The sequence below is a fragment of the Ruditapes philippinarum genome, unplaced genomic scaffold (assembly GCF_026571515.1).
Source record: "Ruditapes philippinarum isolate M1 unplaced genomic scaffold, ASM2657151v2 ctg379_1_1_1_1, whole genome shotgun sequence".
Lineage (NCBI taxonomy): Eukaryota > Metazoa > Mollusca > Bivalvia > Venerida > Veneridae > Ruditapes > Ruditapes philippinarum.
Genome location: NW_026856736.1, coordinates 290,954 through 316,612, shown reverse-complemented (window position 1 = coordinate 316,612; position 25,659 = coordinate 290,954). Strand labels below are relative to the sequence as shown.

Sequence of the window (25,659 nt, the reverse complement as noted above, 5' to 3'; positions counted from 1 at the left end):
TCTATTATAATTATTAGATAGTGAAGTGGAGAATCAGATTAACGAGATTACGTCATATCTGGATGCAAGTATGGTTTACGGGTCCAGCCAAGAGGAAGAGCATACCCTCCGGACATTTATTGGTGGTAAATATGCCAAGTCCCACATTTTTACCATTTGTCCAGTTTCCATCAGATTTATTTAAGCTAAGATTTTAAACAATTTCTAGCAAATTATAATTATCATTTTTGAACCTGTTTGTCGGAACTAACGACAGTCTGTGATATAAGACAGAACTTGGTCGTGATCCCTGCAGGATTCGAACCAACAAGCGTTATGCTGATCGGCAGACGCCATTAACTTTATGCCACCGCTCTCCTATAGGCTTCTTGTATTTCTTGAACTACAAGGATAATTATATAATATTAGCAACCTGAGACAAGGCTATATTAAAGGTTGCTAATATGCACAATTCCGCCGAGGTTATTATTTCAGTTCAAGGATTGCTAAGATGAGCTTTTAGCCTGAGAGACTTGAATGTGTTATCTTTTATCATACCGAACTAATTTCTAAATATAACTTTTCACCGCTCCGAGAGTCATTCATCATTGATTTTATAGGGGGAGAGAACTAGGACATGACGTTTTCCTAAGTCTCTATAGATCACTTGCCCCTGGGGAATATTGCAGGGTGATATTTATTTCCAGGATGATATATATCGAAATAACACCATGTGCCATCAAATTAGGCTACATAATAGTAAAATGTTTATAAATGTGAGGTTTAATAAAATTCTTGTACTTTTAAATCTGCTGAGTATAATATGTCTATATTCGAATACTTGTATAACCCTAGCATACGCCATAAACACCCTTTAAAACTTTAGTAAGCATCATCAAGCATCGTAGTATACTTTACGATTGGGCGATATATATAAAATTATAGGACAATATATGTTTTATTTTAAAGGACTTTTAGAGCAGAGTTACAATGAATTACTCCCAAACTCGTCACGTGGTTTCGAACTGCCGTGTAATACTACCACAAATGACCACCGCAAAGACAGCTGCTTCGAAGCAGGTAAATGACATTAATTAAAACAATAATGAAAAAAAGTTTTAAACATTATCCCGCTAAATTTCTAAAATGGACACGACTGTATTTTTCAATCTAGACAATACCGTTTATATTGTTTTCAAAATATGTCCTGAGTGACAATAACAAACAGTGCAGATTATGATCAGTTTGCAAGGTCGTGCTATATTCTCTTTTGCATCATAGTCAAACATAAAACCACTTTCCCTATTGTCACAATATGAAACCCCAATGAACGAACACCTGAATATGATATTTCTATCATTTTCCCTTTCTCTGTCATCACTACAAGTAAAACCCAAATAAAAAAGAGCCATTCAATGGGCATGCTCTGGTGTGGGGGTAACTAATACCTGCATTCCAGTTAACGCATGGGCATGTATATGTATACGATTTAACTCTGACACATTTTCAACAGAAAGGTCCCCAAACTATGATACAATTAAGGCATAAAATGCCTTTAGAACTATTAAATTGGTAAATTTTTAATAATATCAACACACTAAGAATTGTATACTGACATACGTTTACAATTTTGACAAAGCGTCTCTGATATCTCGATTACTTGTTACGATGATTTATATTCCCGAGGAGTTAAAATGGTAGTAAAACAACAACAACAAGTGCAGTATGCTTTGTGATCCAAAATTGTTTTTATTTGTATATGCAAGTATAAGGAGAATGTGTAAAATAAACTGTAGATGTATTTATTTTACTGATATGCCTATTTTAAGTCTTAATATCAAATGTGCAATGTTGAGAGGGAAGTTTTGAAAGATTTGAAACAAAATGCCAAAATGCCAAAAACCAAAACCGACAACATCCCTATAACAGCAGGCCAAAGGGTCTTTATGCCTTAAAATATCGGAGCCATGTCACGTGAATAGTCATTAAATATTTATAAATTAAAATTGTAAGATCAATGATATTTATAGCCATATTGTTTTTAACTGTAACTTTACAAATGAAAAAAAAGTTATTGCTATAACATAATAATGATGAATTATCAAAAATGTGTAAAATTATTTGTATACAAAAAAATTAAATATTATGTATATTGTAAATCATAAATATTTCCTTGTTGCTCAGATGATAATGTCCAAAAATATACTTTATGATTTAGGTATACTTACTATATAGCCAGATTTTAAAAATGAAAATAAAAGAAACTTAGAAAAAAAACAACAGGGATTGTAATATACACGTAGGGTATGTTAAGAAATGTATCTTTAAAAATTGTGACCAATGCCTTGTTTTTTTGGGGTTTTTTTGTGGGAGGTGGGGGGGAGGAGGGGGGTTGATGAATACATGAATGATTGGATGATAAAATGAGATGAGATTTTTTTGGTAAGTATCATCATACTTGACGTTGATAAATCAAGGTCAAAATGTCGATTTGATACTTGTTTTCGTGGTTTTATATATTTTTTTGTTCAAGGCAGATGATATTCATCATGGTCCAGTTGTTCACATAATTATGTTGAATTATCAAAAAAGTGTAAATTTAAACTTTAATGTATAAAAAACAGTTTAGATAGTATGTATAGTGTAAGCCGGAAATATTGGAAAGATGAGAATATCCAAAAATATACTTAATAATCTAGGTGCGCTTTCTGACTAACAAGATTTTAAAAAGAAAGATGAATGAAACTTAGAAAATTTAACAAGTAAGTGATTGAAATGTACACATATGGTATGACAAGAAATGCATTTTTAAAAGTTTAGAGTTTTTTTTTAAACGGTAAGACCAATGCCTTGTTTCTTGGATTTTTTAGATGAATACATGAATGATTGGATGATAAAATGAGATGAGATTTTTTTGGTAAGTATCATCATACTTGACGTTGATAAATCAAGGTCAAAGTGTAGATTTGATACTTGCTTTTTGTGGTTTTATGTATTTTTTTGTTCAAGGCAGATCACGGTCAGGTTGTTAAAAAGATTTTAAAACAAAGATGTAATTTTTAATAAAGTAAAGTAAAGTTAATCATTTAGATAAAATAATATATCGAAAATGTATTGTCTCTGAAAATAGTGCTGAAAATATAACAATTGTGTTGAAATTTCACAAAATTTTATAATTTGAAAATTTATCAAGACTACGGGAGAAATGATATTAACCTTTGTTTTCCAAAAGCAGAATTTTGAAAATGAAGAAAGTAAAAACAAACTAAAAAAATTGGCAATGAATAAATTGGCAATGGACATATGTTACAAACAATATGATTTGAAATTCGTATAGAAGTATCACAAAAGTAAAGGCTGAAAACAAATATATAAAAAAATGTCATCTGATAATTAAATGTAAAAAGAAGTTTTACATTAAAAAAGGAAAAATGATCTGGGAAAAGGAGATTAAATTGTTTAATTTTGTAGTCTTTTTGAAAAAAACTTCCTATCACGTGACAATAGCAAAATGTATGGGCCTACTATTAATAGGGAGTGTCGGCCGGTTTAAAATTTAGTGAGAGCTGCCGACCTTGAGGGCGTTCTTATTGCCCTCGTCGACAGACTCTGAGGAGGAGGAAACAGCCAGTGAGCTTCTTGCTCTGGTTGACATCCGGCTAATGCTGGCTCTTTGAGACGACATGCGGCTCCTATTCCTTTCTGCGTCTGCCTGTCTATATCTGATAGTGAGTCGAACTCTTTCCTGAAACCGGTGTTCGGACTCCTCCTTTCTTTGCTTGCATTCAATCCTTAATATATCAAAGAAAAATGTGACAATTGTATGTTGATCAATCCAATAATGTAGAGTATATATTTTTGTGTGATGTAATTGATATAGTACATGAAGTGATGTAACTAATATAGTATTTGGCGTGATGTAAATTATATACTATCTGGTGTGATGTAAATGATATAGTATCTGATGTGATGTAAATGATATAACATTTGGTGTGATGTAAATGATAAAGTATGAGTGTGATGTAAATGATATAGTATCTGATGTGATGAAAATTAAACAATATCTTGTGTAATGTAAATGAAATAGTATCTTGTGTACTGTAAATGATAAAGTATATGCATTGGTGTGATGTAAATGATATAGTATCTGATGTGATGTAAATGAAATAATATCTTGTGTAATGTAAATGATAAAGTATATGGTGTGATGTAAATGATATAGTATCTGATGTGATGTAAATGATATAGTATATGGTGTAATGTAAATGATATAGTATTTGGCGTGATGTAAATGATATAATATCTTGTGTAATATAAACGAAATAGTATCTTGTGTAATGTAAATGATAAGGAATATGGTGTGATGTAAATGATATAGTATCTGGTGTGATGTAAATGATATAGTATCTGATGTGATGTAAATGATATATTATCTGACGTGATGTAAATGATATAGTATATGGTGTGATGTAAATGAAATAGTATCTGATGTGATGTAAATGATATAGTATCTGGTATGATGTAAGTGATATAGTGTGTGGTGTGTTGTAAATGAAATAGTATCTGGTGTGATGTAAATAATATAGTATCTGGTGTGATTTAATTGATATAGTATATGGTGTGATGTAAATAATATAGTATTTGGCGTGATGTAAGTGATATAATGTCTTGTGTAATGTGAAGAAAATAGTATCTTGTGTAATGTAAATGATATAGTATATGGTGTGATGTAAATGTTATAGTATCTGATGTTATGTAAATGATATAGTATCTGGTATGATGTAAGTGATATAGTATGTGGTGTGATGTAAATGATAAAGTATATGATGTGATGTAAATGATATAGTATCTGATGTGATGTAAACAATATAGTATATGGTGTGATGCAAATGAAATAGTATCTGGTGTGATGTAAATGATATAGTATCTGATGTGATGTAAATGACATAGTATCTGGTGTATGGTAAATGAAATAGTATCTGGTGTGATGTAAATGATATATTATCTGGCGTGATGTAAATGATATAGTATATGGTGTGATGTAAATGAAATAGTATCTGATGTGATGTAAATGATATATTATCTGGCGTGATGTAAATGATATAGTATATAGTGTGATTTAAATGAAAAAGTATCTGGTGTGATATAAATGATATAGTATATTATGTAATGTAATTGATATAGTATATGGTGTGATGTAAATGATATAGTATCTGGTGTGATGTAAATGATATAGTATCTGGTGCATGGTAAATTAAATAGTATCTGTTGTGATGTATATGATATAGTATCTGGTGTGTTGTAAATGAAATAGTATCTAGTGTGATGTAAATGATATAGTATCTGGTGTGATGTAAATGATATAGTATCTGGTGTATGGTAAATTAAATAGTATCTTGTGTGATGTAAATGATATAGTATCTGTTGTGATGTAAATGATATAGTATCTGGTGTGATGTAAATGATATAGTATCTGATGTTATGTAAATGATATAGTATCTGGTGTATGGTAAATTAAATAGTAATTTGGTGTGTACATGTTATATATCCGTTGTGGTTAATGATATAGTAACTTGTGTGATGTAAGTAATTTTGTATCTATGAAATAATATCTGGAATAATGAAAATTTTATATATCTGGTGTGATGTAAATGATATATATCTGGTGATATGTAAAAAATAAAGTACCTAGTTTGATGTAAATGATATAGTTGATGGTGTAATGTAAATTATATAGTTGATGGTGTAATGTAAATGATATAGTTGATGGTGTAATGTAAATGATATAGTTGCTGGTGTAATGTAAATGATAGAGTATCTGCTGTGATGTAATTACTATAGAATATGTAGTGATGTAAATGATATAGTATCTTGTGTAATGTAAGTGATATAGTATCTGGTGTGATGTAAATGCTATAGTATATGGTATGATGTTAAATATATAGTATCTGGTGTAATGTAAGTGATATAGTATCTGGTGTGATATAAATGATATAGTATCTGGTGTAATGTGATATAGTATATGGTATGATGTAAATGATATTGTTGATTGTGTAATGTAAATAATATAGTATCTGATGTAATATAGATGGTTCAGTTTCTGGTGTAATGTAAACGATAAAGTATCTGGCGGATGTGATGTAAATGATATTATAGTATTTGGTGTTATGTAAATGATATATGTGCAGTTAATGATACTTATCTGGTGTGATGGAAATGAGATAGAATCTGGTGTGATGTTCATTATATCGTGTCTGGTGTGATGTAAATGGTGCGGTATCTGGTGTGATGTAACTGATATATTATTATGTCATGTAAATGCTATAGTATCTGATGCCATGTAAATGATATAGTAGATGGTGTTATGTAAATGATACAGTATCTGATGTGATGTTAATGATATATTATCTAGTGTAATATAAATGGTAAGGAATCTGGTGTGATGTAAATGATGCAGTATCTGGTGTGACATAAATTATATTTTATATGGTGTCATGTAAATGATATTGTGTCTTATGCCATGTAAATGATATATATCTGGTGTGATGTAAATAACATAGAATCTGGTGTCATGTAAATGATAAAGTATCTCGCGTGATGTAAATCATATAGTTACTGTAACTGGTGTAATGTAAATGATATGTATCCGGTATACTGTTAATGATATATCTGGTGCGATGTTAGTAATAGAATATTTGGTGTGATGTAAATGAGATATTGTCTGGTGTGATTCAATGTTAAATATATTTTGTGTAATATTAATAATACGATTCTTATTATATCGAAATTATATAATCATTAAACGTGCGAAATATGATAATTCGTGTCTGTACATCAGGTATACGAAACATACACATTCCTTTTATCAATGTAAATTATGTAATAAAATGTACATGTATATGTTATCAAATGGTTGTTACACAATATTTAGTGAACTTACTTTTTTTCTCTGGTGCTCTCTTGCCAGAACCTTCTTTTTCGAAAGCTCCTCATTTCTTTTGGCTTCGGCCTTTTCTTGTCGAGCCTCACAAGCTAGTCGTATCTGTTAAAATGTAACAAACATTAAAGGCAAACTCAAACTTTCCTTTTGAAAATTCGCAATTTTGTCTAAATTATATTTTTTTTATTCTGTTGGTTTAAAAAAATAGTAAAACAAATTAAAAACAAGTAAAAATATTTGGCATTTAAGTTCATGTTGTGCGTTTTTGTTTAACAAATTTATTTTTTTTATTGGGGGAATTATCGGGATTTTTTCGTTTTTTCCCGGTACCCTTTTTTAAAAGGTAAAAAGGGGGGTTTGGGGACTTTAATTTTATTTGAAACAAAGGTTTTGTGAATTAACCCATTGGATTAAATATAATTTTTAAACGTGCAGAAATTAAAATTAAAAATATAAAATTTAAATTTTTTGGGAAAGGGCAAAAATTTTTTTTGTTTTAACCCTTGGAATAAAATTTAATTTTGTTTGTTAAATTATTTAACCCCGGGTTTTATAGGGGGAAATTTTAAAGAAATTTTTAATCCACCGACCCGAATTTTGCGTTAAAAAAGTGCAGTTACATAAAATGCCTTATTAATACATAGATCTATATATATTTTCATTGTGCGTCAAAAATATTTCCAGTATGCATATAAAGTATGTTGTATTCAAAATGAGATTTATACTTACAGGCCCGTCAGCTTTCTTTATTGGCGGCAATATCGGCTTCATTTCTATTGGTTTGCAATCTACCTCAATAGTAAAAGACTCCCCGCCACGTGCTTTTCTGTGCTCATATTGAACTAAAATAGAAATAGTATTGTCAATGAATGATCTTGTTTAATAAAATAAAACCAGCTTTGTCTTCTTCATATATTTATATTTTTTCTAACTGTCACAAAATGCGAGCGAATATGTATAATTCTTACCTAGCGTTGGTGTGGGAGCACGGCTAGCTATAGCCTTTCTTTTCTTTTCCCGACGTTTCTCTTTCCTTTTGGCCATCCAAGTTGAAATGAAACCAAGACAACTTGGTAGCTTCATCTTCTTTTTCTTCTTCTTCTCATTTCCCTGGTCACATTCGTTAGTAGTGGTCGCAATGTTTTCCTTTTCTGCGTTTACAACTTTATCTTTTTTATCAAGGTCTTCATTTTCCTTCAATTGAAGAGGAATTCCGAGGGAGATAGTATTACAAATGTGGTGCAGCTTACATCAATTCATTCAAAGGTTTCCAAACATGTACAATTTAAATTCAACGAAACAAATAATGTTCTTCAATGTTATCAATCCTTCACATGAAAAGAATGAAATAAATCCGGAATATCTAAGTACCAATTATAATTGACAAACAAAGCTATTCAGCAATAATCTAAAGCAAGAACGTGAACTGTCAGGTACACTAACAAAGAACAAATTAGATACACTTAATGTCATTTTGTTCTGTATCTTTACATACATATTGTTAATTTGATATAGGTTTGTGGATTGCACCTGTAAGCTTATACTTACAATCTTAGCTCAAAAAAGATATAACTCAATTAAACCCCTTTATAGGCCATTTTATTGGGAAAGTCAGAATTATTGAATATTTTCCGTGAAGTACAAAAGCATGCATGTTTCATGTGTATAAAAAATAAAATATCCCTCACATTAATGTCAAACCCCTCACGAGGACGTAGACATGTAACAAGTAGCAAATACATAATAAACATTAGATATAATAATAAAGTCAAGATATTTGCATACAAAATGTTATTCCTGTTATTAATTTATCATCAATTTAGTTAGTAATTAGTACTGTAGGCTATTGTAGTATTATGCTAAGCACAAGGTTGAAACTCGAAGTTTACCTTATTTCCCGCCTCGTTTTTCATGTTTGTACTATCTACCCCTTTATATGCTGATACATCCATTGACTCTCTAAGATTTTCCTCTTTGTCTTCTAAACTCGTACTTATATCAGCAGCCAGTTGTTCTAATTCCTGCTTTGGTGAATTTGTTAGCTTAACATCCTCCTCTTCTAAATCATCGTCGCTTGAATCGGTAAAATCGTCGCTATATTCCGCCGCTGTACCCCTCTGTAAACTCTGATCCCGTGCATGCGTAAACTGAACCTCTTTAAATGTTCTGTCTGGTACAGAACGACTTCGGGTCTGTCTTGGTCCCTTGTAAGTAAAAACTTGACTTCTTTTATTTGCCAACATAATCTGTTGTTCCATAAGTTTCTTTGTATCTGCCCTCACGGGGGGTAAAGATCCTGTACCAGCTGAGGGCTCAACTTTTATGATTCTCACCTTATGTGAGGACATTTCAGCTAATGGCAAATTGCAGCGCCCATCATGGATATCTTTCAGCCCTCATTCTGATATTGCTAGGAGACGTTGTCAAATGACGTCTTTAAGTGACGTCATCTTATTGTTGCAAAACATTCGTGACACTTTTGACGTTACGATTGACATATAAAAATATACAGAGGGTAGACCCTCTTTTCGGGTTTTTTTCTATAACTACAAGATTTATTTTCATTGAGTGGCATGAAAATAAATATTTCATGAATGGCGGTAGCCACCAATGAAATATGGTACTTTTCATATCACAAGATGAAAATATATCTTGTATTTATAGAATATAACTTCAATTTTCTGTTTATTATATACTTATTTCTCTTTTTTGACCATATAGTTCTTAAAACTTCTCATTTAATTTTGTGTATTGGCTGAATTAAGAAGAAAGTCAGGCAAGGTACAAGTGAAAATACGGAAAATATGCTTCACTGCAGTGAAAAATAAATTTTACAGTGATGATACGGAAAATGCGCATTTTATTTCATCAATATTTTTCAATATTTCATTCATAAGTATATAATAATCAGTTTTATAACATGATTTTTGGTGGTTTATAGAAATATATCCGTGAAATAAAAAAGTGATATTTCACTATTTGAAACAGTGCAAATATCAATTAAATATTGATTCACTTTTTCGAGCTTTAGCCCGTTAAGTTATTTCATTGAAATACCAGTGTGCATACTTTATTACTGGAAACCAACTTAATGTCGTGACGTCGTAAATGTATTATTATTTGGCGCGCTTTATATTTCTTTTCTTAACATTTCTTTGCATGTAATAAAAAAATGTGAAGTATAAGTCCGGAATATATTTTACCGCGTGAGCACCGAACGGTATAATTCACGAGTGGCCAGGCCACGAGTGAAATATGAACTTTTGTTGCTCACGGGGTAAAAATATGTATTTCGATCTTATACTTTACATTTTTTTTATATTTTCTCATACATTTTTAAATAAAATAACTCTGCACAACATAGTTAAGTGTGATACTTTATGTAATATTTAGTTGGTCTACGCTTTTAGTACTGTGTTCCCTAATTGTTACCGACCAGGTGCCATATTTGTTTTCATGTTCATAGCCCTTGCGTTTTATGGAAAGCCGGGTTTTGATGATTTTCGGGGTCTTCTCTTATGAAAATCAATTGGTAACGTAAGTGTAAAGTTAATTTATCAATATATTGTCCAACTTTGCCCTAATTTATCATTATTTCACTCCTAATATAGATTTTTTACTGCAATCTCGGTTATAGAAGTGTATTTTTGTACTGTTTGATATCGTCTGCAAAATGGGTAAGCGTCTACCAAAGCCGGAGTTCTTCTACATCATGTCGAGGTTATATGTCAGGTTCAAATAACACAAACAAACTCCGAGTTGTTTTTTTACTTTATTGCATAAATCGTACATAAATAGAAGTATTTGACGAGCACTGGGCTGGTCGAGCACAGGTACACAGTGACTCTACACGAATAAAATATTCTATTTGATAATATTCTATTTGTCACAATCCAAAAATAAAGGCTGTGAAAATTCGAAAACAATCTTTTTTTATTGACGCGCTTTTCTGTTCTATTTCTGTTCTGTATAACGCAAATGACATCACTTCATTTTTTTGCAGTCGTAATTTTAAAATGAGTGTAGTTTTTATACTAAATTTATTGCACGAGTTGAATAAAATCATATCTTGCGAGTTTCTGGCGTAGCCCCCTAGTATCAATTAAATTGCTGAGTGTTTGGATATTCTTTCTCTTTTGTGTCTCTGTTCTTGGTCTTCACTAGCCACATCAATCAATACAGTTACTAGTTAAAGTTTACCATTATCCCGCTAAATGAATAGACTCCATCATTTTAAGTAATATGTACTCTACCATGAATGATTTCGGGGGTAATTTCATAAACTGCACTGAACTCACTAACGAACAATGTTGTCTATGGTCAGACGACACTGTAATGGATCTTGGTCTGCATTGGTCGTATAAATAGATTTAGTCTCCGCCAACAGGCAAAGGATTAAAACGAATGACAGTTTTTCAAAGTCATAAAAAGATGTATCTTTTTAAGATACTGAATCAATACAACCAGTTTTCATGTTACCAATCCGTTTTCAAGAATAATTTAATTTGTAAATAGTTGCTTAGCAAAACATGAATATTATTTTGAGTTGTTTAGTGACTGTTTGAAGGAACAGATTAATCGGTACGTGTTTAAAATGTGTATCCCAGTCTTATTGTACTATTCTTATTTCTTATTTATTTAGTAATTAATCCGACATGTTATTAAAAATCCCATATAAAATCGTAATTTTTTGCTTCGGAGGAATGTTCTGATTTACTAAAGAAGTTATACTAGTATCTGATATCCCTTTCTTTTTACTGACAATTAATTTTCAATCTATTTTCTTCTTACAATTTATTTAGGGGATACACGAGCGAACGTGCACCCCGGGCTTCTGACATACCATACTTTGTACGGGAACATAACCGTATTGCAAAAGAGTTCCAGGCAATTCATGACTGGAGTGATGAGAGGATATTTCAAGAGACCAGGAAAATCATCTCAGCATTTATACAACACATTGTTTACGAGTAAGTGTGCATATTCTTATTAATATTCACCCATTTAATATACTTGTTTCATTTTTTATATTAATTTTACTTTGACTATGAGTTGTGTTGTAATTATCATAGGTTGTGGTAGTGATTGTTTAAGTAATGATAGTTGTAGTAGTGGTGGAGGTGAAGGTAATGGTTATGTGGTAGAGGCATTGGCTGTGGCAGCAGCATCAACATCAGTAGCCGTAGTAGAAGTAGAAGTAGTAGTAGTAGTGGTAGTAGTGGTAGTAGTAGTAGTAGTAGTAGTGGTTGTAGTAGTAGTGGTAGTAGTAGTGTAGTAGTGGTAGTAGTGGTAGTGGTGGTAGTGGTAGTAGTGGTAGTGGTATGGTAGTAGTGGTGGTAGTAGTAGTGGTGGTAGTAGTTGTGGTGGTAGTGGTGGTGGTAGTGGTGGTGGTAGTGGTAGTGGCAGTGGCAGTGGCAGTGGCAGTGGCAGTGGTAGTGGCAGTGGTAGTGGTAGTGGTAGTAGTAGTAGTAGTAGTAGTAGTAGTAGTAGTAGTAGTAGTAGTAGTAGTAGTAGTAGTAGTAGTAGTAGTAGTAGTAGTAGTAGTAGTAGTAGTGGTAGTAGTAGTAGTAGTAGTAGTAGTAGTAGTGGTGGTAGTAGTAGTGGTAGTAGTAGTGGTAGTAGTAGTGGTAGTAGTAGTGGAAGTAGTTGTAGTGGTAGTGGTGGTGGTGATGATGTTAGTAGTAGTAATAGTTGTTGTAGTGTAGGTGGTGGTAGGGGTACTTGTATTAGTGGTGAGAGTGGAAGAAGTGGTAGTAGTCGGAGTAGTTGTGGTAGTTGTAGTGGTAGTGGTGATAAAATTGAGTAGTGATTTTGGAAATGTTTAAGCGTTACTGGTGGAGGAAGACCTCAGGTGCTCCTCCGTGCATTATTTCAGGCACGAATTAACACCTGACTAGTGAGTAGATCCAACCATGTTCCGTAAGCAAGTTAAATAATATAATCCGAAGTCCCTGTTGGGATTCGAACCCACATCCTCATTAGTATTATGTATTAGTGTAGTGGGGGTAGTGCTAGTAGTGGTTATAGTAATTGTAGTGTTGTTGTTTTATTTTTATTATTTTTTTTTAATTGAATTCGAAAATACATAATTATCTTTATTAATAGTAACATATTCTCTGTTTTGTTTAAGGGAGATGTTACCTGTACTTATTGATAAAGATGTGCTCAGAGAGCATAAAGTCAACACAGAATATAAGTATGATGAAAGTACAGACGCGTCCATGACACAAGCGTTTTCCATTTGTTACAGGTATTTAAAGCCGACTGAATTCTTTATAAAAAAAAGATTATGCCGGAATAAAACGAACATATTTACCTTCTTTAGCAAAGGCAAATATGAGTTAGTTTTGTTACGTAAAACGAATGATTTAAGAGTATGTAGTGTAAGTATGAAAGTTGTGTAGAGTGTCGCAAAAGTAGAAAAATAAAAAGTAATAGTATTTCAACGTCAATACAAAATACAAAAGCGCTGATATTCATTTGTACTAATTGCCAAAAAGCAACAGAGGTAAAATAAATTTCAAGCAGTTGGATAGTGAGTACCTTTTCGAAACTAAAATGAGACATTAAAAATAGGATAAACAACAATAAGAAAACATACTTGGGCATACCGGTACTGTTAACCTAGTGGTTAAGGCGTCCGCCTTCGCATCGGGAGGTCGAAGGTTCGAGCCCCACGGGGAGCGTTAATTCAAGGATGAATGTTTCTCGTGGGACTCGTTTCGAAATGGCCGCTTCGTGAGCCGCGAGGTAGTTAAAATGAATGGTTACCGATTTCTTTCCGCCTGCATTCCAGCAGAGCATTTTTACAGTATATTTAGTAATGCACGCTAGATTGCCTAACCAGCTTAGCATTGCAACAGAGCATTTTAACAGCATTTTTACACTATATTAAGTAACGCCCTGCTAGATTGCTTCGCCAGCTTAGCATTCCAGCAGAGCATTTTAACACCATATTCAGTAATGCACTGCTAGATTGCCTATCCAGCTTAGCATTCCAGCAGAGCCTTCTTTCACTTTAGCTATGAATGCTCTGCTAGATTGCCAAGACAGCTGAGTATAGCAGCAGAGCATTTTTACACTATATTTAGGAATGCCCTGCTAGATTGAATAGCCAGCTGAGCATTCCACCAGAGCATTTTTACACTATATTTAGTACTGCCTGCTAGATTGTCCAGTCAGCTTAGCATTCCAGCAGAGCATTTTTACACTATATTTAGTAACGCCCTGCTAGATTGCCTAGCCAGCTTAGCATTCCAGCAGAGCATTTTTACACTATATTTAGTAACGCGCTGCTAGATTGCCTAGCCAGCTTAGCATTCCAGCAAAGCATTTTTTACACTTTACATGTATTTAGTTATGCCCTACTAGATTGCCTAGCCAGCTTAGCATTTCAGCAGAGCATTTTTACACTATATTTAGTAACGCGCTGCTAGATTGCCTAGCCAGCTTAGCATTCCGGCAGAGCATTTTTTACACTTTACATGTATTTAGTTATGCCCTACTAGATTGCCTAGCCAGCTTAGCATTTCAGCAGAGCATTTTTACACTATATTTAGTAACGCCCTGCTAGATTGCCAAGCCAGCTGAGCATTCCAGCAAAGCATTTTAACACTATAATTAGTAATGCACTGCTAGATTGCCTATCCAGCTGGGCGTTCCAGCAGAGCATTCTTTCACTTTAGCTATGAATGCTCTGCTAGATTGCCAAGACAGCTGAGTGTTGCAGCAGAGCATTTTTACACTATATTTAGAAATGCCCCGCTAGATGACCAAAACAGCTGAGCATTACAGCAGATCATTGACTTCCCTATATAAATTGAAATGCCTTTTGGCTTAGCTCACTGTTCACTGCAAACTTATCACATACGTTCACATCAACGTTTTTGTCATGCAGCATGAAGCTTTGCACTGGGATTTCGTCGCCGAAGCTGTTCTTCGTTTTCCACGCATACCTGGAAATGGAGTACATATAAATACTTTAAATAATTTTATGGCTGTTACCCCAACTAAATGATAAAATTGTGCCCAATAATCTATTAATGGACATAGAACATGTAAGTCATAGCTTATATCCAGGGTTTACACAATCAGTATACTTTATATCAAGTAAACTACATGTATACGAATATTAAGATCATCCACTTCCATAAATCGGTCAAAAGGTAATACGATCCCACATGTTCTTACAGATGTACGTTTACAGGTGCCAATATACCAAGGCACACACATGGAATCTATGTACATTAACTATTAGGGTAGAGCAATTCTATATCCTAATTTCTAGTCTCAAGAATTTTCAATCTCGCAATTGTCAGAATATAATGAACTCAAGAACTTTAAATAGTGCCATCTATTTGACAAGAGAATAGTCTCGGTATCTTCTTTTTGGCAGTCCTTATTGCTTTTATAAAAACAACCTACTCACAAGAACATGCTCAGATTGGTTACAGATTCTGATCATATATTTGTATGTAAAAACATACACAGTTGCAATATTGTCATTATTTTAGTTGTATCATTATAATTACCTTGGAAAAACGTAAATCCAACAACACTATATTTTACATTTTCGCCAGCTTTTAAGTAAATTACGGTAAGCATCTTTTTAAAACAACAATTTGTAGAAAATAGAGTTTGGTAGATTTTAAAATTCTATAAAAGTACATAATAATTCTAAATTTTCGCTGAATTTATAAAGGAAATCATCCAATTCACATTTCTTGTGAGTACGATTCTCTTGTCTCTTAATTTTTTAGCTCACCTATTTCAAAGTGACATGGTGAGTTTTTCTGATCGTTTTCCGTCCGGCATCCGTCCGTCCGTAATTTTTTACTTTAAACGACATCTCCTTATAAACCTCTTGGCCAAATTCATCCAAACTTCACAGGATTGTCCTTTGATGGTCAACTTTAAAAATTGTTCAAAGAATTCCATGCAGAACTCTGGTTGCCATGGCAACAAAAGAAAAAAATCTTCTTTAAAAAAACCAAAAGAGCTAGAGCTTAGATATTTAGCATGAGACATCGTCTAGTCATTGTCTACCAAGTTTGTTCAAATAATATTCCTTGGGTCAAAACTTGCCCCGCCCAGGGGGTCATTGATATTCCTTATATGTATACAGTCAAAAACTAAAAAAAAATCTTTTAAAAAACCAAAAGAGCTAGAGCTTAGATATTTAGCATGAGACATCGTGTAGTCGGTGTCTACCAAGTTTTTCAAATTAAATCCCTGGGGTCAAAAATGGCCCCGCCCCGGGGGGTCATATATATTCCTTATATGCATGTTTCCTTATATGTACATGTATATAGTAAAAACTTAAAAAACCTTCTTTTAAAAAACCCAAAGAGCTAGAGTTTAGATACTTAAAAACTTAAAATATCTTCTAATGGGTGTCTACCAAATTTTGTTGAAAGCCCTTTGGTTAAAACTGGCCCCACCCTGGGGGCCTTGGCCCCACCCTGGGGGCCTATATACAGGTGAGCGATTTCAGGGCCATCATGACCCTCTTGTTATATGGAATGACTGTGTACATGTATTATGATATGTTTGTATATACATGTACTATGTGTGAACATAGATGTGAGACATCAATAAACAATAAGTAATTGATTTGAAGTTGATTTTTCTGTTTTGATAACCGACTACCTACCATACTTGTAATCAAATCCCAAACGGGGTCTGTAAGGAAGAAAACTCTGTAATTCGGAATCTCCTACAAAACGTTTCAAAATGTCCGGTAGGGGTCTGAATTAGGAAGTTTCTACTGTATTTCCATTTTCAATATAAGTTTTCTCTTCGTTCCTTTGTGTTCGTTTTGTACTTTGAAGATAATGGTGAGATTAATGATACGCACGGCGACGATGTACCAAAGTCGCTGTTGCTTTTTTAGCTCACATGAGCATATGCTCTGGGTGAGCTATTAGGATCACTCTTCGTCTGTCGTCCGTCGTACATCGTCCGTCGTACGTCGTCCGTTGTCCGTTCACACTTTTAAAACGACATCTCCTCTGAAACCATGAGGCAGATCATAATGAAACTTCACAGGGATGTTCCTTGTGTGAAGCCTTAACAAAGTTGTTCAAAGAATTCCATTCCATGCAGAACTCTGGTTGCCATGGCAACCAAAAGAAAAAACTTTAAATATTTTGTTCTAAAAAAACCCAAAAAGCTAGAGTTTAGATATTTGGCATGAAACATCTTCTAGTGAGTGTTTACCAAGTTTGTTCAAATAAAAGCCCTGGGGTGCGTTTCATAAAGAATCTTAGGACCGATTTTAGTCGTAAGTGCAAAACTGTGATAAAACTGCGTTTCAAGAAAAGTCCTAAGTACAATTTTAAGACTAAACTTAGGACTATTCCTATGGGTGCCTCAGGGCACGCCTAACTTTTGTCTTAAGTCATAAATACAAAAACAAGTGCTTAATAAAAACATTTTAGCTCTTGTTTTATTGTCTGATATAGATATATACATAAAATGGAAGGCATATTAAGTGAAGTACCTGTAATATTAAATAAATTTTTGTCAATGTAATTATTACACAGATTAAATATGAATTATGATAAGTTTTGGTTATATGTATATGACTTAATTAAATACTTTTAAAGTAAATAAAACTTTTGTTAGAATAAACATGTTCTTTTTTGCTAACCAGTCAGTGTAATGATAGGTTTTATTAGTAAAAGAACATCCGTACCACTCATAGTATATGACTGACATTGTGACTGATACGACTTTGCCGGACTTACATTGGCGTTTTTTATTTTCAAGATTCAGTATTTTTTTTAAATTTACATAAAATTCAAACATGCTTCACATTATTCCCCAAAAAACAGATAAGGCAGTCAAGTGCATTATTAGATCTACATGATATAATTATGCACAGCATAAAAAATGGAATGATAACACATCATATGAAGTCAGATATGACGTCAATAAACCAAATGGCGTCATAAAAATAACTTCTACGCATAATAGAATTAAATTGTTTCTATTGATTATTTTGATAGAAATAATATATTATTTTTCTAATGCTAAAGTAAAATAATGCAGGGTTAATCATTCAAATGTTTTGTATAAATTACTTAGGCCTACCAACCTTAGTAATTATTACATTCCTGCGCATTTGAACTCAAAAGGCGCATTATCCTACAACAATTCACTCAAAATTCAGATTTTTTTTCCTTAATATTTAATTGTTGTATTTTTTTTAGTAAAATAGGAAACATATTTTCAAGAATCATGTCTTCCATATGCACTTTAACAATAATTTTAAAACAAGCTCAATCAATTATTAGTCTCCTTAGATCTACATTATAACATTAATGATATGAAGTAACATAACAGATAAGAAATATTAATGAATAAATGTCAATTATACACCATTTATATATTTTGTGTCTGCTTAATCATCAGTCATTCTACAAGTGATAAGACACACGTGATTATTTTTATCTCCATTAGGAAGATTTTGTCTTAAGAGTAAAGTTAGGACTATTCTTAAGTACAGGAGTTAGGATAGTTTCTTGAAACGCTCCTAAGTGCAATCTTATTCCAGTCCTAACTTTAGTCTTACGTTTTAGACTTACGATTCTTTATGAAACGCACCCCTGGGGTCAAAATTGGCCCCGCCCCAGGGGGTCATTGATTTTCCCTATATGCATATAGTATAAACTTAAAAAATCTTCTTTTAAAGAACCGAAAGAGCTAGAGCTAAGATATTTAGCATGAAACATCTTCTAATGGGTGTCTACCAAGTTTGTTCAAATAAGATCCCTGGGGTCAAAATTGCCCCCCCCCCCGGGTCATTGATTTTCCTTATATGTGTATAGCAAAACTTAAAAAATCTTCTTTGAAAAAAACCAAATAGCTAGAGTTTAGATACTAAGCATGAAACCTCTTCTAGTAAGTGTCTACCAAGTTTGTTCAAATAAAAGCCCTGGGGTCAAAATTGGACCCGCCCCGGGGGTCATTCATTTACCTTATATGTGTATAACAAAAACTTAAAAAATCTTCTTTGAAAAAACTCAAATAGCTAGAGATTAGATATTAAGCACGAAGCATCTTCTAGTGAGTGTCTACCAAGTTTGTTCAAATAAAAGCCCTAGGGTCAAAATTGGCCCCGCCCCGGGGGACATTGATTTTCCTTATATGTGTATAGCAAAAACTTAAAAATCTTCTTTGAAAGAACCTGAATAGCTAGAGTTTAGATATTAAGCATGAAACATTTTCTAGTAACTGTCTACAAAGATTGTTTAAATAACAGCCCTTGGGTCAAAATTGGCTCTGCCCCAGGTGTGTCATTGTTTTTAACTATATGTGTAAAGAAAAAACTTGACCAGCTAGACCTTAGATGTTTAGCATGAAACATCTTCTAATGGGTGTCTACCAAGTTTGTTCAAATAAAAGCCCTGGGGTTTAAACTGGCCTAGCTCCGGGGGCCTATATACAGGTGAGCGACTTCAGGGCCATCATTGCCCTCTTGTTTCTTTTTAGACTGTAAACTAACTTTAAATCTTTTCATAAAAACAGCGTTTTGGTGATATTTGGTAAATCTTCATTTTCTTTTCCGCGCTCGCTTAGCTCAGTATAGGGAGAACCCACAATATGCCCCACAATATCCATTTTTATAAACCGTATTTGGATAACTATTACACCATCTGTTATTAAATGGTGCCTGATGCCATGCAAGGTCGATAGGCTTTGCATTTACCTGGAACCTTGAATTTTTACAATAGCGCACTAAGTGTTTCATAAGGGAAAAAAGTAAAAGATCAAATCTATTTTGTGCTTGTATATAGCATGATTCAAGTTACGAAGACATATTTGTAAACATATCGGATACAAACATGCCAAGTTAATTAATTAAAACATGATAACATCTTTGTATCTGTGTAATTGTATTCTCTGTGGAAAATATTGGAGCAATAAACCAATAGTTTTATTGAAAACATTTATTAGTGTATTGTTGCTTTATATAGTACGTCCTGAATGCCAATCGCATCTTCTAGATCCTTGCCTTCAAACTTAGGAACACAATAGTATGAATACGCAAATCGGATACGGTATTCGGCCCAACGTACAATTAAACATGTATATACTATACTTTGATTTGTTGACTAAATTTATTACACTACATTGAATAAAAAGTCAACTAAATAAAAAACATTTATAGATATGAAATTAAACAGTGCATTAGTTAATATTTATATTCTTATCATTATGGTACAAGATGTCTACCTGCTCGGTTTTTGTTATAATTGTACATCGGTGGGAATTTTAAATATAAATAGAGGATATTGAATGAGTGTAAGTTCAATACTGAATTTATTGCACTTACATTATTTTATTCAAAAAATTCAGTAATGAACTTACACGAATTTAATATTCTATTTATCACATACCCCAAATAAAGACCGTTTAAAGTGAAAAAAAGAGTATTTTTTCATTGACGTGTCTATAGTATTTACACAGAAGGTCGGTCCCCAATCGGTCATTTAATTTAATAAAGGTTTTATCAAGTACAAATTGGGGATCAAATTCTTCCACATTACTGAAATTATACAGAAGTCTTATCCGATCAAAATTGGATTATGGTTCTGTAGTATATGGGTCTGCAAGAAAATCATATCTTCAAATGCTAGATACCATACATCACCAGGGTTTACGTTTAGATTTAGGTGCTTTTCGCACCTCACCTGTAGAAAGTCTATGTGCTGAAGCTGGGGAACCATCGCTTCATCTTCGTCGAAAAAAGCTATCACTTCAATATGCAACTAGAATTTCATCTAATAGCAAAAATCCAGCTAAAAATATTATTTTCAAACCAAGTTATACTGAAAAATTTGTTAACAAACCAAAGGAAGTTTAACCATTAGGCCTTCGTTTAAAAGATGATTTAGATAAACTTAAAAGCAACCCAGCCAGTATCCTTCAAAATGTCGATGAGGATATTCCACCTTTGACTTATAATTCCCCGAAAATAAATATTAACCTTTCAAATATAAAAAAGTCATCAAATTCACCTGAACATTTCAAAGAGAAGTTTCTAGCAATTAAGGAAGAACATGAAGATTTTATACATATTTATACGGACGGTTCAAAAGAAGATTGCAAAGTAGGTGCGGCTGTGTTTGAAAATAATTTTACATCGAGTATGAGGTTACCAAATAATGCATAAATTTTTACTGCTGAAGCAAAAGCTATAGATTTAGCATTGTCATACATAGTACAGCATACCCATGATAAATTTGTGATACTTTCTGACTCGCTTTCTGTTTTAATATCCATTAAAAATAAAAAATCTGACAATATTATGATAAGGAAACTTCTTTTACGATTTCATGATATACTTAAAACAAAATCTGTTATATTATATTGGATTCCAAGTCATGTAGGTATACGAGGTAATGAAAAAGTAGATGCTTTAGCTAAACAATCATTAAATTAAAAAAAAAACTGACATATTGTTTTTTAGACCGGCTATAAATAAACTCGTATCATCTAAATGGAAAGCAAATTGGGACAATGACGTTTTTAATAAACTTCACGGTATAAACCCATCTCTTGATGTGTCACCATCTCTATCTCTGTCAAACCGCCATGATCAAACAGTTCTTCTTCGATGCCGAATTGGACACACTAAAATTACCCACTCTTATCTCTTCACGAATGACAAAGCCCCTTTCTGTGTAGCTTGTAATGAAACTTTTACTGTAAAGCATTTTCTTCTTGAATGTCATGATTTTTCACAGGCCCGTAATAGATTTTATTGTGTAAATTCACTCAAAGAACTCTTTAATACAATTCCATCAAAAAACATCATTGATTATTTGAAAGAGATAAACAGATTATTTGAAAGAGATAAACATGTATTCTAGGATCTAATTGGCTCATTTTCATTGTCATTTACAAAGTTTAACATAACATTTTAAGCCTATTAATTATGGCATTCGGCACGATATGGCCAGTTATGTGTTGGCGTGCCGTAAAAATCCAAACAAACAAACACTCCAACTCTTCGGAAAACAAGGTAACCTTTCTTAGGTTATGTATTATCAGATGGTTCTTATATTTATAAATTGTACACATATATTACCAGCACCAACACATTATAGATAGAACCCAGTATATCAGTTATTGTCCCCCGCCTTTTCGAAGATAAAAGGGGGATATAGAAATAGGCTCTGTCCGTCTTTCCATCCGTCCGTCCGTCCGTCCGTCTGTCCGTCCGTCACACTTTTGTGCCCGGTCCATAACTTTGTCATTTATTGAAGGAATCTGAAATAACTTTGCACAAATGTTTGTTATAATAAGACGATGTGTCCTGCGCAACAACCAGACCCCTACCTCCAGGGTCAAGGGCGCACTTGCTCATTCAAGGTCAACATTGTCTATTTGAGGGTATATGTCGTGTCCGGTCCATAACTTTTTTATATTTAAAGGGATTTTGTAAATACTTGCCATAATTGTTCACAATAATGTGAAGATGTGTCATACGAAAAAACCGATCACCTTCCTCAAAGGTCAAGGTCACACTTGAAGGTCAAAGATTAACATAGTCTGTTACAGGGTATATTTCGTGTCCGGTCCATAACTTTGTCATTTTTCAAAGGAATTTGAAATAACTTGGCACAAATGTTTGTTATAATAAGGCAATGTGTCATGCGCAAAAACCAGACCCCTACCTCCAGGGTCAAGGTCGCACTTGCTCATTTAAGGTCAACATTGTCTATTTCAGGGTATATCTCGTGTCCGGTCTATAACTTTCTTATCTTTAAAGGGATTTTGTAAATACTTGCCACAATTGTTCACAACAATAAGATGATGTGTCATGCGCAACAATCGGTCACCAACCTCCAAGATCAAGGTCACACTTGGAGGCCAAAGATTAACATAGTCTGTTATAGGGTATATTTTGTGTCCGTTCCATAACTTTTCCATATATCAAAGGGTTTTGAAAATACTTGGCACAAATAGTCACTATAATAAGACGATGTGTCATGCGCAACACCTGCATCCCTACCTCCAAGGTCAAGGTCACATTTTGAGGTCAAAAATTAACATAGTCTTTTAAAGGGTATATTTTGTGTCCCGTCCATAACTTCTTCATAGATCAAGGGATTTTGAAAATACTTGGCACAAATAGTCACAATAATAAGATAATATGTCATGTGTTACACCATTGTCCCTACCTCCAAGGTCAAGGTCACATGTAGAGGTCAAAGATATACATAGTCTGCTATAGGGTATATTTTGTGTCCAGTCCATAACTTTTTCATAGATCAAGGGATTTTAAAAATACTTTGCACAAATAATCACAATAATAAGACGATATGTCAGGTGCAAAACATGGGTCCCTACCTCCAAGGTCTCATTAAGAGGTCAAAGATTAACATCTGTTAGAGGGTATATTTTGTGTCCCATCTATAACTTCTTCATTGTTCAAGGGATTTTGAAAATAATTGGTACAAATAGTTACAATAATAAGACGATATGTCATGCACAACACCTGCACCCCTATCTCCAAGGTCAAGGTCACACTTAGAGGTCAAAGCTTAACATGATAGATTTTTAAATTCAGTGTTTCATTTTATTTTTTAATTTTATTGTTGCATTTGCAGATCTAGCATTGATCATAATTTTTGACTGAAAGTCCTGAAATCCATACCTCAATCTTTTGAAATAGCACAATTTTGTGCTTCATATAAAACTTCCCCGAGGCGGGGGACGTTGGTAACTCTGTTACAAATTCTTGTTTTGGTTAGCACTGACCAGCTCATGTTACTTTATCTTTCAACATTAGTTTCATTGAACACTGTATTGAATGGTTTTGGTCCTATAAAAAAACGAATCGCCCTGATAAAGATAGTACTTAGTTTGATATAGACGAATATATTAAGTCCCTAAAGATTTGTCTAAAATTGTTCATGAACGTATAATACAAACCAATTACTGCTATCTATTTCTATTTATCAATATGACTGGTTATTTCCATTTGAAACCAAAAAAAATGGTCTCTCCAAAGGGAAAAATGGTTAATGTGTTTAAGATACATGGATGAAATTTCTAATTTATTTGAAAGCCCATTAAGCCCCAAAGAATGTTATTATTTCTATTTCTCAAAAGCTTTTTTGTTTTAGTGTCCTGTTACAGTTTACAAATCATTTCTATTTGCTCAGCTGTGCTATCATTTGGTGTTTTTTTTTATTTTTGACTGTTAAATTAGTAAAGTTACATTGATTTTATCTGTATTTTGCATGGAAGACAAAATGGCATGTTGTTTACATTGTGCTCTTTTTTATGACATTCATGTGATAGACATCTAAAATGATCTAAGTTCATTATAAAACAATATAAAACCGTCCCTTTCTTTTTAGGCTTAATGTAGTTTGAACGAAAATTCTTATAACTAGTTTAATTTTCCATGACACTTTACCAAACAATACAAACTTAAGTTTAAGGTCCAGCTAGTATGCCCAGTATGCCCAGAAATACATTTAAGTTTATTTCTCTAAAGCTTTTTTTTTGATGACAAAAGACTTCTCATTGTGCAATTAACTTAACCATCTGTTGCCCATATTGCCTTTTGGGAATAAATACAGTTATAGTGATTTAGTATTTTTGTACTATTTTGTTTACAGTTTGCTATTTTATGACAAACAATTTTACATCAATCGCTACTATTTCATATGATAAGCTTTTAACATGTTCTTAAATTATTATTTAAACATGATAAATCTCACGTTTGCCCTTTCTATTGAAAGGAACAGCTTATTCGTTTCTGAGTCATAATGTACCTTTAATAGCAGCAATTTTTTTTATCGGAGACAGTTTCGGTAATTTGGCATTATATCTCTTAAATTAATGTATTAGAACAAATGCCAGCCTCCCTTTAGGTAAAAATTATTTTTCTTTAACCTTTTTTGAATTCGTTCTATAATTTTATAGGAAACGTTTTCGCATAATGTATCAAAATGTGATCATAGAACAATGTAAGTAAACAAAATGGTTTCTTTGATTCTCGTCTTGTTATTCCTTTTATCATACCGACTTCATAAAGGCGGGATTTATTGCTAAAATAACATCATTATTTCATTATATCATATTTATATTAATACAAAGATATAAAAGTAAACTGTACTTTTTTGCTAGTACAAACCAAAACTTTGTTTGACGTTGGTGTATTTATTGGCATCGTTTTATTGAAATACACATGATATACGCTAAAGTACCTCTTTACATCTTTTTACCTCTTGTGCATCCGAGTTTGTTTGAAGAATCTTCAAACCTTGTTCTAAAAATTTTCCGAGATTTTTATTGTTTATCGGCGAGGTGTTCCGAGCCAAAGTGTAGGTTTAAGTGAGTGCTTATCTCCGCTGCTTGATAGACACAACTGATCAGACATGTTTGCATGAATTCAGGACAAGTGATTTTAATAACCATAGAGCAGTAAAAAAGAAACAAGATATTTACAACCATTGTATCATTTTCTGCAATGTTATACGGTTCAACTTGTATCAATTTTGCAAGCACAGGGAACAGATGTGTATTAGTTTAAATGACGGGAGCCCCGTTGTTTCGGGCAGACGTTAGTCGTTCCACACAACACCATGTTTGATTTTTATTTCGAATGCTAAGGAAACGCAGATTGAGTTATTGACGTGTCCCCGGAGGCTTTTACCGAGATTAGGTTCTTTCTGCAATGGTTGAACACTTAGTAACGCCGTGCTCGGAATCAA

At 33.0% G+C, this 25,659-nt stretch overlaps 2 protein-coding genes across 2 annotated transcripts in view; one reads left to right on the top strand and one right to left on the bottom strand.

The window, feature by feature from the left end:
* LOC132747542 (eosinophil peroxidase-like) overlaps positions 1-13,169 on the top strand; it is a 43,215-nt gene extending 30,046 nt beyond the window's left edge. Inside the window, exons 7-8 of the mRNA XM_060736945.1 lie at positions 11,722-11,889; positions 13,050-13,169. Of these exons, the coding sequence (XP_060592928.1) occupies positions 11,722-11,889; positions 13,050-13,144 (263 nt within the window). The 3' untranslated portion in view covers positions 13,145-13,169. The remainder of the gene's footprint in view (positions 1-11,721; positions 11,890-13,049) is intronic.
* LOC132747539 (uncharacterized) lies at positions 2,764-10,012 on the bottom strand. The gene is made up of 5 exons (XM_060736943.1): positions 8,809-10,012; positions 7,888-8,113; positions 7,649-7,761; positions 6,920-7,021; positions 2,764-3,770 (listed from the first exon to the last, which is right to left on the bottom strand). The coding sequence occupies exons 1-5, from the start codon at positions 9,265-9,267 to the stop codon at positions 3,765-3,767; spliced, it is 906 nt and encodes a 301-aa protein (XP_060592926.1). The 5' UTR covers positions 9,268-10,012; the 3' UTR covers positions 2,764-3,764.
* Positions 13,170-25,659: the final 12,490 nt, after the last annotated feature.

What these genes read in the sequence shown, in the direction of transcription:
- LOC132747539 (XM_060736943.1), bottom strand. Translation starts at nt 9,267, where the DNA reads ATGTCCTCACATAAGGTGAGAATCATAAAAGTTGAGCCCTCAGCTGGT. An exon ending in AAAACGAGGCGGGAAATAAG is followed by an intron (nt 8,114 to 8,808) that starts GTAAACTTCGAG and finishes CTTCAATTGAAG; the next exon opens with GAAAATGAAGACCTTGATAA. An exon ending in TGCTCCCACACCAACGCTAG is followed by an intron (nt 7,762 to 7,887) that starts GTAAGAATTATA and finishes TTTCTATTTTAG; the next exon opens with TTCAATATGAGCACAGAAAA.